General features: G+C 46.8%; 5 protein-coding genes across 5 annotated transcripts; 2 read left to right on the top strand and 3 right to left on the bottom strand.

The window, feature by feature from the left end:
- Positions 1 to 900: 900 nt before the first annotated feature.
- On the bottom strand, positions 901 to 2,558 carry F5B22DRAFT_652234 (cytochrome P450; the record flags this gene model as incomplete). Its single annotated transcript, XM_047979575.1, has 2 exons — positions 901 to 1,997; positions 2,117 to 2,558. 2 exons carry the CDS (start codon positions 2,556 to 2,558, stop codon positions 901 to 903), a joined length of 1,539 nt encoding a protein of 512 aa, XP_047825132.1.
- A 1,574-nt stretch (positions 2,559 to 4,132) lies between these two features.
- F5B22DRAFT_629965 (uncharacterized protein) lies at positions 4,133 to 6,373 on the bottom strand. Its single transcript, XM_047976512.1, has 2 exons — positions 4,706 to 6,373; positions 4,133 to 4,653 (listed from the first exon to the last, which is right to left on the bottom strand). Exon 1 carries the CDS (start codon positions 5,759 to 5,761, stop codon positions 4,883 to 4,885), a length of 879 nt encoding a protein of 292 aa, XP_047825131.1. The 5' UTR covers positions 5,762 to 6,373; the 3' UTR covers positions 4,133 to 4,653; positions 4,706 to 4,882.
- A 472-nt stretch (positions 6,374 to 6,845) lies between these two features.
- On the top strand, positions 6,846 to 9,092 carry F5B22DRAFT_558455 (uncharacterized protein). The gene is made up of 2 exons (XM_047973017.1): positions 6,846 to 8,835; positions 8,900 to 9,092. Exons 1-2 carry the CDS (start codon positions 7,253 to 7,255, stop codon positions 9,000 to 9,002), a joined length of 1,686 nt encoding a protein of 561 aa, XP_047825130.1. The 5' UTR covers positions 6,846 to 7,252; the 3' UTR covers positions 9,003 to 9,092.
- An 89-nt stretch (positions 9,093 to 9,181) lies between these two features.
- On the bottom strand, positions 9,182 to 10,759 carry F5B22DRAFT_662181 (uncharacterized protein; the record flags this gene model as incomplete). Its single annotated transcript, XM_047980421.1, has 4 exons — positions 10,394 to 10,759; positions 10,144 to 10,319; positions 9,817 to 10,089; positions 9,182 to 9,765 (listed from the first exon to the last, which is right to left on the bottom strand). Exons 1-4 carry the CDS (start codon positions 10,738 to 10,740, stop codon positions 9,182 to 9,184), a joined length of 1,380 nt encoding a protein of 459 aa, XP_047825129.1. The 5' UTR covers positions 10,741 to 10,759.
- Positions 10,760 to 13,150: 2,391 nt separating this feature from the next.
- F5B22DRAFT_640276 (lytic polysaccharide monooxygenase) lies at positions 13,151 to 14,167 on the top strand (the record flags this gene model as incomplete). The annotated part of the gene is made up of 4 exons (XM_047977829.1): positions 13,151 to 13,251; positions 13,304 to 13,477; positions 13,542 to 13,751; positions 13,864 to 14,167. 4 exons carry the CDS (start codon positions 13,151 to 13,153, stop codon positions 14,165 to 14,167), a joined length of 789 nt encoding a protein of 262 aa, XP_047825128.1.
- Between the last annotated feature and the right edge of the window lie 664 nt (positions 14,168 to 14,831).

The raw sequence follows: 14,831 nt of genomic DNA, 5'->3' as shown, positions 1-14,831 counted from the left end.
GCAACAAAGACCGAGTGGGTTCATATGTGCACCAGGTGTCTGGATTAAACCATAACATGGGAGACCCTTGCGCCTGCGATGGTGTTGGGCGCGCGCTCGCGAACCCTTGCTTCCGAGGCATAGCTGACATATTTCGGCTCTGGAGACTCGTTCAACTGGAGCTACTTGACGAAGAGGCCCGTGCGAGAATAGGGAAAGGCATGATCCTACCATTCAACAAAAGAGAGGGTGGATGCAGGCAGTCATCGAAAAAGGCACGATCTTGTCTTCGAACCCCACGCGCATCACAACAGAAAGGGAACCCCGAATCTAATCGCGAAATATCCGGATATATATCGACTTCCAAGCGGGCTCGATCCTGAAGCCGCTTCCTCTTGATGATTAGCATCATGTGATGGCAACGATATCTAGCAGTTGGGTTTTGGTATGGCAGAAGAACGTCGAATTATGAACACCATTATTAAGGATCAGGGCGGTGATTATTGGATCGGTGTTTATGGTTGAGGAATTATCACTCCTGGTGTCGTGAACGAGTGTAAAGAGGACTGTACGATCGAAACATTCTATGGCCCACAGAGTTATATTTGCATACGCTTGGGGTTGGAATGGTTCGATAACATGATCAGACAAGGAGCGAATAGAAGAACTCTTCTGAAGCACAGGATACTGCCAGCTTCTGAAATAGAGTTAGGCGATTATCCTTTTTGACTTCAATACGAACCCCATTAAGCTTCGAACCAATACTGTGAATTCAATTATGTTGCATTTGACTATATCCGTACCTTGACATTAGTGTTCTCAATCTGAATCATTCATATCATTATTTATACATGTTGGGGCACGCAGCAGGAAACTATTGACGGATCGCCTTGTTGACTATTATCCCGGGAACATCGCAACTTAACCAGAGCGCCGCTTGAGCCCAATCTCCAACGCCAAAGGTTTCCTTAGGAATCCCTCGCGTGTCTCCATTACCTCTTGTCTCAAGAAGACATCGTACCGGCGCAACCACGTAGAGGCAATCATTTTCATTTCCATTTCGGCTACGTTTCTCCCCACGCAAGATCGCGGCCCGTAGCTGAAAGGAATGAAGGCGTTGCGCTGGCGTGTTGTCGCATTCTCCCAGCGCTCGGGGCGGAATTCATCAGCGTCTGGGCCCCAAATGTCCTTCGAGTGATGAATCGTGTACGTCGGGACACTCAAGACTGTCCCTGCCGGGAAGTAGTGTCCGTGTAGATGGATGCCCTGCGAGCCCTCCGGGATCTGGCGCGGGAGCCCAATGCCCGATGTTGAATGGATGCGCATCGTCTCATTGATCACGGCTTCAAGGTACGGTAAATTCCTGACGGATTCATAATCTGGTACCTTTGTGTTGCTGTCGGGGATGGCAGCATCGAGCTCTTCTTGTAGCTTTTGAATCACGCCGGGAGTCTTGGCTACATAGTATAGAAGTGCACAGGATGTGTTTGATGTAGTGTCGGACCCCGCAATCAGCTGAGTTAGGGCTTCAGCAGTTAGTTCTTGGAAACCTAGCGGTTCGCCTTTCTCATCGCGGCCTTCTTGCAGTCGCGCCAAGAGATCGGTTCGGTTGATGTTTGGCGGGTTATCGAGACGATCCTTGACCCGCGCGATTGCGATCCCGGCTAAATTCTCGACAGCAGCAAGACCCTGAGAGAAGAAGGGGTCGGGCAACCACTTTGCATATGGTTTGATGGAAGGGAGACAGCCGAGGGTTGCAGATACCTCACCTCTGCGATTGAGAATCTCGACCGCAGGCGCATAGATTGGAGGTGCGTCCACGGACATCCGTACCTCGGCGATGTCAGCGCCCGCCTTCAACATGCCGAATGGTGCGCCAAACGCTAGATCACCAATGGTGTCAAACGCGACATAGTTAAACCACTTCAGGCAATCGACGTGAGCAGTCTTGTCTCCGCGAGGTGATTTTTCAGCTAGCTCATCCCATCGGTTTACAAACAACTCTAGGTTCTCAGCGACTACACGAAGTCAGTATATTATCCTACGACTAAGCCCTGTATTGCGTGCGCTCAGACACCACGGCCTTTAAACAGATAATCGAATGACCCGAATCATGGGTGCGATCCATGTAACTTACTATAGGGCTCGAACTGGCTGATACTCTTCGGGGCAAATGTATGTGAAACCATCTTCCGCTTGCGAGTATGCTCCGCGCGATCGCGCGTGTTGAACAGGCCCCGCTTGATAGACACGAAAGCATCGTAGAACTCGGATTTCAAGAATCCGTTTCCGTGTCCGTAGATAATCGGGATAGCTTCATCATCAGCAATGCTGATATGGTTCGGCTGGATTCGTACTACCGGCCCTAATTTCTTATGTACCTCGTCGACGATGAGATACCGCTTGCCGCGTCGGCATGCGTACAACAGCCACCAATTAGTGAACTGTGCGGGGAATGGGGCTGGAATCCCACGGAAGTGGCCGTAGGTGACGAAATAAGGGTAAACATAGTAGGCAGCAACGGCAACCAGAGCGGCGGCGAGCGCCCAAGGTGAGGCGAGAAGATTGATGATGGCCATCGCGTCTATGTCTTCAACTCCAGACTTGACACTCTAACCTCCCTCGCAGATGTACGTACGTAGTTGGATAGACGGACAAAGGCCAGTTGATTTTGACCATAAGCCACGCCCACAATCGGCAGAATGAAAGAGGGTCTGGTCTGTTGATGTCAGCTCGACATACGTCTACACCACGTATTAATGAAATCTGGTGCCGTTTTCACAAATTTGGTTTGCAGAAGTCAGACGGGACTCCCGTCTTGGTGAAGTGTTAAAGAGCTCTATTTCTCTTTGGCGTCGATTACCATCAACGCGATATGGCGCAGCCGCTGTTTGATGGCGGGGCCCTGAAGGGCAGCGGGATAGCCAACTAAGCTCTTTTTGTGGTTCGCGGGGTTTGGCACAAAATGGATCGCGACTCCGCGACTCCGAAGGTAGACATACTGTGTTGTGATGCGATGCCATATTTCTTTTTGCATAACTCAACTTCCCTACCGCACCTACTACAGCTTGTTGGGATGCTACGCCGGCGGCTGACCCCCGCAAGAGTTGTACCGGTGGTCATCTTACGGCATTAACTGTGTGGGTTGCGTCAGTCAGCACGCTCGGTAAACCTTGACACCTGTCTGCCCTTCATTGTGGGGAGCATTTCCGGGAAACGGACACGGCAAATGGATCACTGCCAAGTCTTTATATTGGGTCAAGAGTCTTTGCGGAACAACTTGCCGTTATCAAGAGCCGCGGAGATGGAGCAAGGAAGGATCCCGGACCCCGGGAATAGGCCTTAAAAATTGTTCACCTCGCCTGACGACTTACCTATGAGTGTCGGGCAACGTCACGATTCGCGATTAGCGAGACCCCGAATGAAACGATAATCTTAGTATCATTAGATTGTTCATTGAACAACGTCTAGAATTTGCTAGCTAATCATGACAGTCCTGGATATATGAATCTCATCTCCGCTACTACAATCAACAAACCTAGAAGTGCCTCCTTCTGAGAAGGGTTATCTGTAATCACAACAACCACATTATATGAAGATAGTTGTATCATTCATTACTACATAAATTAGGACGGACGACTATCTCTTACCTAGGTGGCTGTCTTATATGTAATCGCTCCTTGACTTTGGTTTTTGTCGAACAACCGAACCTCATACCGAACCTAATGCGAAACAAGCGGCATTCATTGAAGGCGGCGGCTCTCAGTTGGTCTACGCCGAAGGTAGCCGACGGGTATGAGTTGAGCACAGATATGATAGAGTTCCTTTACACGGATCGCTGTTGACGTGTGGTCTTGGATAAAATTATGGATCGAAAGAAGTATGAGGAAGGGGAAGAGTTGTGCGATATTTCCTGCAGCACCCTCTATGGAATTGTTTTCGCACTCTGAAGGAAATTACTTGTCGTCAGAAAGGCGAGAGGAGATGAGCGAAGATCACAATATGTCTGTAATGGTTGAGTATTATTCATCACCATGACGTCCGCCTTCTCGGACCCAACGAAGCCCAAACCTTATCTTCTAATATGCCACAACGACGAATTTGGAGTTCAGGGGACGGCTAGAAACCTTTCAAAACGTCTTCAAAGGAATAACATAGGCTTTTCGTGAAATGAGTGAAATGAAGGTAGATGGCCGCTGCGCGACCATAGTTGAAAATGGGGAGAGGGGGAAGAGGGGAAGATTTATACCGTTGCGGGTGATGTCCTTTGGGCATTCTATACCTCGCTTATTTTCGAGGATATGGCGTGGTGCGATTTCATTTCACCCAGTTTCCCCATCATCACCATAGCCACGATACCCCCTGGCTTTAGATTAGGAGCAAATGTGAAACTGACTAACAGCTCAATATGAGATTGTTTCTTCCTACTTCATCATGATCTTCGATGGTGATTATGCTGCGAAGGTTGATGATATGACTGACATTATATAGTCAGCTGAAGCCTCACATGGATATCATCTTACAAGACAATTTATTCCACCTTACTCTGAACCCACGTTAGGTCCCGACAACTCCTGCAGCAATCCTCAATAAGCTGATAATATCACGCTCAGCAATAGAAGCGACCGTCTCATCCCCTCATCAGGTACTCCTGCGAAGAGGTCGAGTGTGCAGGTGAGCGGTATGTCTCCAATACTACCTGCCTACGTACTTATTGGCTAACCAGGGCGTGATCTGTATTATGGAAACACGGTGCAATGAACTCACCGGCGCAGTAGATGAAATGATTATTAGTAGAACTGAACTATGAAATCTAGCAACGTGCTTAGACAGGTTTTGGGCAATCAGTCAGGTCCGCAAAGTCGCAACAGAATTACGCAAGGAACCCATCACCTCTTTACCACTAAGCAGATATCTCAGAGCCTTCCATGAGTCTCTCAACAATCTTCCAGTACCGAGTCACATCTTTCCGCACATGTGCGACATGTGCCGAACCTTCATACCTCTCTAATGCAACAGAGAAACCCTTCGTCTGAGCCTCCGCCGCATGTGCTTCAACAACCTTATAGTCAATCAATGCATCGCTGGGACTGTAAATGTACACCCGCCGCATCTCAGCCACATTACCCGTGTCATTATGTGTCTTTCCCCAGTTGCTTAACCAGTCAGGCGTGAGACCTAGGGCTATGGAGACAGACCACAAAGTGGCCCAAGCATAGAAGATCGGCGCAGAGATCAACTGTTGGAATGGTGAAAGGCTGACACTGAAGAAAACCACAGCACGAGAGATGCTATAGGTGCCCGGGCACGAATCGAAGATAGTAACGTGTAAAGGGAGGCGCTTATCATCATTAGGACCAGCTAAGGCAGCATACTGTTCGTATAGATTCGCGATGCTGGAGGAGCCGCCATTGGAGAACATGTGGATGAGAAGATCTGGCGAAGACGATGATGGCGGCGTCTGGAAAGCGGCGCGAATGACGGAAGCAGCGTGCTTCATTGAGGGGCCGATCAGCGATGGGCGCATAATGTGGCTTGTGGTGCTCTTGAGAAGCAGGATCTGAGCCGCAGGATACAGAGCCGTATATCTGGCTATGTACTTTGCGATGTGGACATCTCTGGCGCCAGTCCAACTGGCGACGATAATGAGTCGCGGCTGGTGATCTACGCTACCGCTCAAGCCAGAGCTTGAGGCGTCTGAAGGCCGGTAGAAGGAGACTAGCGGATCAAGCGTCTCCATGAAAGAGAGAGGTCTTGCCTCGGCTGCTGCGGCGGTGGTCATAGTGTCTGGGACTCGAAGGGAGAAAGCTGGAATGAAATCGGTGTAGTCGTATGGGATATGGGCTGTATGGTCTACACCAACGGATGCACTAGGTACTCGATAACCAAGCTCCGCTGTACCTAGGAACCTTAGATACCCTTCTGAGCCAATTAGATATGTCTTTCAACAATTCCTGTCTGTCTATTGGGGCATCTGTCTTGTCTCCCTGGACCGAGGCATAGACCCTGAAGTACTTGACAGTTGGTTATATTGGGGGTGAAAACAGACGACAAGGGCATATAAGAATAGCGGGCTTGACTAGGGCCCCTTGGCCACCAACCTTACCTGCTATTCTTCCTGCTACTGCTACTATGTTAACCAACTTACGAGTAACCTTCCTTAAAGTCAGTAATTATTGGAAATTTGCTTGAACGAGCGCAGGAGTGGTCTACAGCTTTCGCACATTAAGTTCCTTTCGAAAAGCTGGTTTTTGGGGGCTATTGTTGGAAAATTTATGGCGGGGGACTACCAGTAGAGATGCACTGGGGCTCCAGTGTCCCCTGGCTGCACTCTAGTGTTTAATAGACAGGCCCTCGGTTTAGAAAAAAGAAATAACAATAACGATTCTCATGATATTCTTTGTTATATATATTAATCATGTGGAATATTTGGAAGTATCAGATCTTAAGCGGCTTCGTGTAGTATCAGAATCTCGAGCACCAACCCTTGCGACACGATTTGCACTTCTCCCTAGGCCTCGATCATTGTGCTAGACACCAACGGACACTAATGGACTCGGCACATAGGAGGAGTTCGAATGAAGGGAGATCTAAGAAATGATGAGCACCGCGTTTTGAAAGCTTAATCATAGAGGTATGCTACACTTAAACTCATACATCTACATGACTGACAGATTAATGAATGTAACAGTTGTCAGTTTCAGTTCTATCCGTCTCTACACCTAAATACGTATCTCACGTAAATGCTGCGTTTGAATATACCGGTAGAAGAGCTGAACCCCAATCACCAGATCTTACCCCGCATTGGATCAAGATGGAGAACCAATGATGATGAATCGCTAGCTTTATTCTGTCATAAATATGCATTGTATTCAGTGTGGTTTAAAGAGAGGGGACGATCATTTTAGGTGTATCTGTGAAATATAAAGTCAACTTGTTGTGCCATCAATAGAAAATCCCCGTCATCCTCAGGACTGCACGCGATCTAGCATGTTAACTCGGCCCTGGCTAACTCGCGAGGTCAACAATACTGTTTGACCAATAGTGGTATTCTCCAAGTATAGGCGGAAACCTGATTTGAGAACGCATCGAGGCTCGTTAAGATATTCGTGTACTATTGCCATTTAACTACATTAGCCTGTGGAACTGCTACTGTTCATCGTGATGTTGCATACCCGCAGCCCCTCTCTCTTATTGAGCTGAGATCACCCAATCCGCACCCCTTGGGTGGTGTAAATATCCCAGCCTTCCCTCCAGTTATCTCCCTCACCCCATGTCACATCGCGCTTTGGATATGGCAGTTGAGAGTGAGTTTTGCGACTTTATTGTCGTCGGTGGTGGAGCAGCCGGATGTGCTCTTGCTAGCGGCTTAGCCAGGAGTAAATGTCGCCCTCGCGTCTCGCTCCTTGAAGCCGGGAGCGCAAACAGCGACCCAGCTCTCCGCGACCTCAACAACACCTTCACACAATACAACAGCAACTCCCAAAATTGGGGGTACAAGAGCGCACCTATGCCTCATGTCAATAACCGCGAGATCTGCATGGACACCGGGAAAGGATTGGGAGGGTCGACAGCCATCAACTTTGCCTGTTGGGTCCGGGGACCACGCGAAGAATGGGATGAAATAGCGAGAGTAACAGGAGATGATTGCTGGAAGTGGGAAAACGTTGAACCCCGGTTTCGAAGACTCGAGAATTATCATCATCTGATCAAGCCAGGGGTCGGAGCTGAGCGATATTGTAGCCACGGGCCTGACGCATATGGTGTCTCCGGGCCCCTTCATCTTACCAGCCAAACTACGAGATGGGATACTGATATGATTCAAACTGCTGACGTGTGGGAGGCTTGTGGGTACCCGTTGATCACTGATATGTCTGTGGGCAATTATGTTGGCATATTATTCGGCCCCCTATCGGGCCACCAAGGCGTTCGGTCTACTGCTGCAGATCTATTACGCGGAGCACCTCCTAATCTTAAGATTGAAACGGACTCCGTCGTTCGGAAAATTCTTGTAGCGGACGGAAAGGCGTTCGGAGTTGAGCTAACGAATGGTAAGGTATTGAAGTGTGGCAAAGAGGTAATCTTGTCCGCTGGCACACTCTCCTCTCCTCAGATTCTAATGCGATCTGGCATCGGCCCTGCGCACCACCTGATTGAACTTGGAATTCCTATTGTCTATGCGAATGAAAATATTGGGCAGAATCTGAGAGATCATTGCCACGTGCAGATGCACTTCTCTGTTAATACCAATCCCAGAATACCCCTTTATGACGGCCCTCCTACAGGCGGAGCTGCAATGGGATTTTTGAAGAACCAATCAGCCTTATCAAGTCCCGAGTTTCACTCGCTGCATGAAAGTGAGAGGCAGCGACTCAGCCTCCAAACTGTTCCGACCTTCGAGGTGCACCATTTCGCACCTGCTGTACGGCTTGAAGGGATGGGCCCTACATCAATGATGAATATCTTCCTATTGAACGGTCAAGGGCTCGGAGAAGTCAAGCTTCAATCGCTCGACCCGGAAACGCCGCCGATAATACGTCCGATATTTTTGGAATCCGAGTGGGACAAACGTATTGTCATTGAATCTACACAGGAGGCTCTTAGAATCATGGATCATTCGGCGGCATCGAAAAGTCGGGATCCGAAGGCAGTGCACATATGTCCCAAAACCAATAGTGAGGAAGATATTCTTGACTTCTGGAGAGAGAATCTTACAAGCACATGGCATATGACTGGCACGTGTAGAATCGGCCATACACAAGACGAAGATGGTGCTTGCGTAGACCCGGATTTTAGGGTGTACGGCATTCAGAACCTCCGAGTGGTAGACTTGAGCGTGCTTCCATTCCTACCAAGGTACGCTCTTCTCACTGATTTTGAAATACAAGGGGGAAAACCACTAACGCGCTTACGCATGCAGTGTTCATACGCAATCTTATGCCTACCAGGTCGGGATGATAGCAGCTGAAAAGCTCGAACGTCAATATGGTCTCGGCACGGATGTTAGTCGTAGTATGCTATAAAGATGGTAGCTGAATAATTGGCCCTAAAAAGATAATAGGATTGGTGGTCCTTTCTAATGACATTACTACATGGTTGGATTGAGAGGAAAAGATAGACCCTTTGACGCTTTCGATCACATGATAGCGACGTGTTCCCTGAGAAGGGAGATAACAAGAATGAGACTTGGTTATAGTGATTGCTATACGGCGGATTCTTCTGTGGCTCGAGTAATCAAGCGGTTTGGCAACAGCTTCTGAATATAGCCTCCGAAAAAGGATATGGACAAGGCAACCACCGCAACTGGGAGGGAGACAGCCCAAAATACATAGAACCTTTTTTGGTCGGCAGCATAGTCCCCTCCCATTGAGAAGACAGCGGCAATGAATGAGATAGGGACGAAAAGAGTCGCGAGTGATGTTAGGTAACCAACCTGACGAGCCTGTTGATTCGCAATGATGCTCTCTCGTACGGATATAGCTTGAGTGTAGGCCTCGGACATAAGATCGACTTTCATCTTGAGGGCTGTAACCGCACTCTGTAGGCTGTTCCATGCTTTGTCCTCCCATTCCTCGCCGACCGAACTCTGTCCACCTATCCCGAGGGCGTCCATATTGTAGGAGAGGCTCGTCTTTATAGATTCCAGAGCTGATTTTGCCCGCATAAGCCCGCCAAACTCTCTCTCCGTCCAGGGCTGCGTCCAGGACTTGTCTAGCCACACGTGGTAGTTGATTGTAGACGTGGTAGAACCAACACTCATCTGGTACTGCTTACGGACAACCTCAGCTTCCGCAACACGGAGCCGAGACAGTCAGGCCGACAGGACTAGTTGTCTACAAATGTCTGTGCAAGCCCTAGGATCTGCAGTTGATTGATACTGACGACCTTGGTACAAGCTGATGATGTCGTCAAATATGGACTTCATCTCAGGCACCTCACCAGCGCAGTTCATTAGGAAAGGTGCGAACCAAGACCCGTCCTGACTCAAGCTATCCTCGGCGATCCCTGGTGGATTAAAGTTCTTGGAATTTAGATGAAGGACACGTCGGGGCACGGGGTCACCCATGCGGATAACGAAGTCTCTGAGGGGTGGATCAACAAGTAGAACAGCTAATATATGTGAGAAAATGTCGAGTCAAGTATCAAGGGAGGGATCTGACTTGCCATCCCAGCTCCCCCCTTCACGTGTACTCCAAAACGATACCCGTTCAAAGCTCCAAAGAGGATCCTTCACATCCCCAAACAAGTTTATGCGGTGTAACTGGCGAGTAATGCTAGATTGATTGAAGTACACAGGATCCGCTTCATCCGTTTTCTCATCAATGGTCGCTGAATGCATTCTGGGAATGTCAGAGTAAAGCGGCTCTGAGTCTCGTAGTCCCGCAGCGTCTGGTTTAGCAAGATGCCGACGAACCTTCCTGTATGCGGACAATGCGCGGCGAAGAAAGATGGTGGAACTCGCAGTCTAGATCCAAGCAGTTGTATGAAACTTTTTGAAAGCCCCTCCAAAACGAATAATCGCCTGGACCGGACGGCATCGGTAGATGGCGGTAGAGGAGGGTTATCGAATTGCCCACGTAAATCCTGTGGTCTTGAGTAAATCTGGTACTGTGGCTTAGCTTCATCCTGGAAGTTGATTACTACAACTTGTCCTTCATCCTCACCACCTTCAACCTGACTAGACATCTGCCTAATGAACCCCGGATAGAACGGGCGTTGAGTAGACATAAGGTGAGACCAGTACTGATCCTCCTGATCCATATTGATATTTCTAGACTGGTATTACCTTTAGCAGTTGGTTCCAGGAATTCCCATCCTCAACCTTTCTAAAGTTCTCTGATTTGACACCTGGACATAGTAGGCGGAGCTGCGTTCTTGGTGCCATGAGTGTGGGCGGACACGTGAGTCTTAGAGCGGTATATATGAGTGTAGATGTGGAAGGGCAGCCTTTGGATTACATTGGCTGTATTTTGCGGGCATAATGAAGCCACCTTAACGACAGCTGTGTGGCGTTCCAATTTCAAGTGCTCATATGAGGCAAAATGTCGACTGTGGTGGCAGTGCTGCCACGGAAAGAGGGCGGGCTTGATGTTCAGATATTACAATTGGTGGGCAGAACTTTCAGCAGCAGAAAGCTGAAAGAACATAAATGGCTCATATAAGCAAATGGTACTGATAAGTAGCAAACAGGTAAAATTTAGATTCCTTCTGTGAGAGCCCATTCATCTACTTAATAGTCCCTCTACGCTATCTGTTCCTGAAGCCTTGGACTTTTTCTTTCAGAATTATATTAACATTTTCTATGCCCTTTCAAAATTCTTGAAGTGCGCCCATCAATACTCGATCGCAACCTGCACGTCTTAAGACATGTCTAACTTATCAGAACTCGACTTGACCAACGAGAGCATTGCAACTATTTTCGCCACATGTGTCTCTTATTTTGATTATGCATTAAAAGGGAGGCCAAATAATCGAGGGTTTCTTAGACTCAGTATTATGAGACTCCGTCTTACCCGCTGGGGCGAAGCTGTCAACATCTTTCACGACCCCGAGCTCGAAGACACGACGAACCGAGCCTGCATTGAGAAAGCCAAAGTCATTTTGACGAAACTCGTTGGTCACTTCGAAGAATTATCCATAGTCACTAACAATGAGACGAATCACTCCAACTTTAACCAAGCCAAGGGTCCGAACACGATTTTGCCGACTCTACTTCCGCCATTTCGGGTCGTTGGCGACCAGACTGAGAAGCTAGCGGTCCAAAGCAAAGGGAGCCACTCCTTTCTCAAAGAACCCGAGAACTTGGAGCCTGTGCTCCCAATTTTGGCTAAACATCTTAAAAACATAGCACACAAGCGACGCAGCCAACAGCACCCTAGCCTTCTAAAGCCACAAGTACTATTACTCAGCGATGAAGTTGAGAAACTCATAGGAAGCGCCTCGGAGTGTGCTGGCGAACTTGAAAGAACTATTTGGCCTAAGCGTCCGGGTAGTCTGCGCTCACTAAGTCAGAAGGAAAAGGCAGATATCAACGCCCCAGACGTAATACGAGCCCTCGAAGAGATAGCGAGGGATATCGATCACTGGTTGCGACCTTGTATAGAAGCCAACGTCTTCGGTACCACCGAAATGTTCGCCGCTCCGATGACCTGTGGAAGCACGCAATACATGTACATAAAGAGAGCAGATGTCATACGGCCAACCCTGCCAAGTCTGCCGCTACCCACAGCAAGCTACGCCTTTTGCGAAAGTAAAGCTATGGATAGAAGCGATTGGGTAGATGGAGGAACAGGGTCAGATTGTTACACTACTCCCCCCCTACTCAGCTTTAATACAAACACGAGGCAAGGCTAAGGGGAGTCCACGTTGAGAGTCTTTCCGAGCAAGTAACTGAGGGCGAGATACCTCTTGTGTGGACTCGACCGGGGTAGCTTTTACTGGGAATAGACTATGCATATGCACATAGAACCAACAGATAGGCAAAGGAGTCCAGCGGGCGAAGGAAGTCCTAGATCATATAAAGCCGACGAAGCATAAATAAAGTCCGCTAATAAATTACAAAATTGAAGTATTAATTGAAGGTAAAAGTAATAAAGGTAAACGTTAAGGTTTTAAAGTTACAGATAGCTAAGTAAAGTAGGGTTGAAAATAGCTTCAATTTACAGGTGCAGGCATGTACAGATAGCTTTCGCTCTTACAGATCTGCCTAATAAGCACCGGGACAAGATCCTACCTTTTTCTGCAATGGAAAACTATATGAGTGAAGCTAGCTGTATTATGTGTGTATATCTAGAGGGCAAGCTTCTACTGCCATTGTACTCGCTGCTGGTATTTCAAGTGTTTTCTGTGGCTTTGTGCAAGAGGGGCGATCACTGGCTAATAAGCAGAGCCATAAGTGTCTGCTACAATTCCATATTGTGTTAAACGCATAGCTCGGTGCCGAAACGGTTCACGACATCGGGATGGTAGAAGCCACATGCAGCGGATAAATCATAGCATCGTACTCCGACGGAATCTACCTTCCCGGATTCTATCTATTGATAGATAGTCAAGCAGGTATGTTAGGCATCCTCGTTTGTCGCCCCTCGCTAACGATTGACGAAGGTAGTCACTCCTGAAAGTCACCCGTATTCTAAATTGTAGTCATCTTTCAAGTACACCGACGGCTGCAATGAGGTCCATGGGAATTCTAACGATTGTTCTAGCAGCGGCGAGGGTTGAAAGCCATGGAGGCATCTACAACTATAAGATCGATGGCATCGATTACGCGGGGTCAGTTCTGTCAGCGAGTTATCTCGACTGTAAAAATTCTAAAGTGTGCTAGCCACTACCCCTGGCTTCCCGAGGAAGGCCAGGTGTCAATACAGCGACGATGGTGGCCTGACCCTATATTGACTACGCAGCATCCAAATCTAGCTTGTAATCGCGGTAACCCGGCGGCAAAGACACTCCCGAAACTTCACGCACCCGTACGTGCAGGTGCCAACGTGACAGCTTGGTAACTGGCTCCACCGTGCCCGGTCAACCCTCCGGTAATTACCCTTCCCCACGACTCCACCAAGTCCTCCTTACGGAGACTATGACCCCCCGATGAAGTGTCAGGGGCCAGAATACTATTGGCCACACGGACAGGGGCCCGTTATGGTCTATATGGCTAACTGTGAAGGCCCTTGTGATGAATGGGATGGCACCGGAAAGAGGTGGTTTAAGGTATGGGAAACAGGTTACTCCCGAACCTCATGGCCGGAGTGGCAGCCACGTCCCATACCCGGGTATGCATATTTTGAAGTCTCCCCCCAGACGCGGTTGGGGGGTTTGTGACCTCTCATCCTTGAGAGCAATATATAACTGAATAGGTTACTTTCTAACTCGCTATTCTTGCAGCGACACACCCATCAGCACCTGCGATGCCTGGGAGGCTGGATATTACATCGTCAGGAGGGGCGTAAATATGACAATTCCCAAACCTCTCAAACCAGGCAACTATCTGATTCGCCATGAGGTCATCAACCTTGAAGCGAATCTACAGATATATCCTGAGTGCGCGCAGTTGAATCTTACTAGCGAAGGTGATGCCGTACCCAGCCCAGAATACCTTGTCGAGTTTCCCGGAGCCTATCGCGATATCACGGAACCAAGGAAGCTTAATTTCCGATATATAGCACGGACCAAGGAACATTATATATAACGCTAGGAAAGGGAATAAGGGGCAAAAACTAGAACTTCCCTCCTTATATAATAATAAAATAAATATATAAAACTATAATTAAGTAATATTATAATAGTTTATTATACTTAAAAAATAAATAATATCCTTTTTTAAGGATTAATTTATATAAATACTTTAAACTTACCTTTAAAATGCTATAAAGTTAAAACCTTTAACCCTTAATATTTTTACCTTAATAAAACTTCCTATATATAGGTATATAATTATTAATATTATTAATAGTTATTTAATAATTATAATAGCTTTATAAAACTTAAATTTAAATGCTATAACTTTAAAGGATATATTATAAAAATTTATAAATGTTTTAAAATAATTTTAATAGCTTTTTTAATAGTTATTACTTTATATAATAAATATAATACTTTAAATTATTACTTTAAAGGAAAATATAAATATATTAATAAAAAATTTAAATAAAAAGATATTAAATATAAAATATATTAAAATTTAATATAATAATAAATAAATATAATAAAGTAAATTTATATTAAAGTTTTAATTTTAAAAATTATATTAATAAATAAATTTTAAATAATAAAAAATATTAAAGGGAATTTATAATAATAAATAATAATATTTATTTAAATATAAATAAATAATAATTAATAAGCTATTACTT

Source organism: Xylaria bambusicola (assembly GCF_022495145.1).
Source record: "Xylaria bambusicola strain CBS 139988 unplaced genomic scaffold F5B22scaffold_85, whole genome shotgun sequence".
Lineage (NCBI taxonomy): Eukaryota > Fungi > Ascomycota > Sordariomycetes > Xylariales > Xylariaceae > Xylaria > Xylaria bambusicola.
This window is presented reverse-complemented; position numbering and strand designations above follow the sequence as displayed.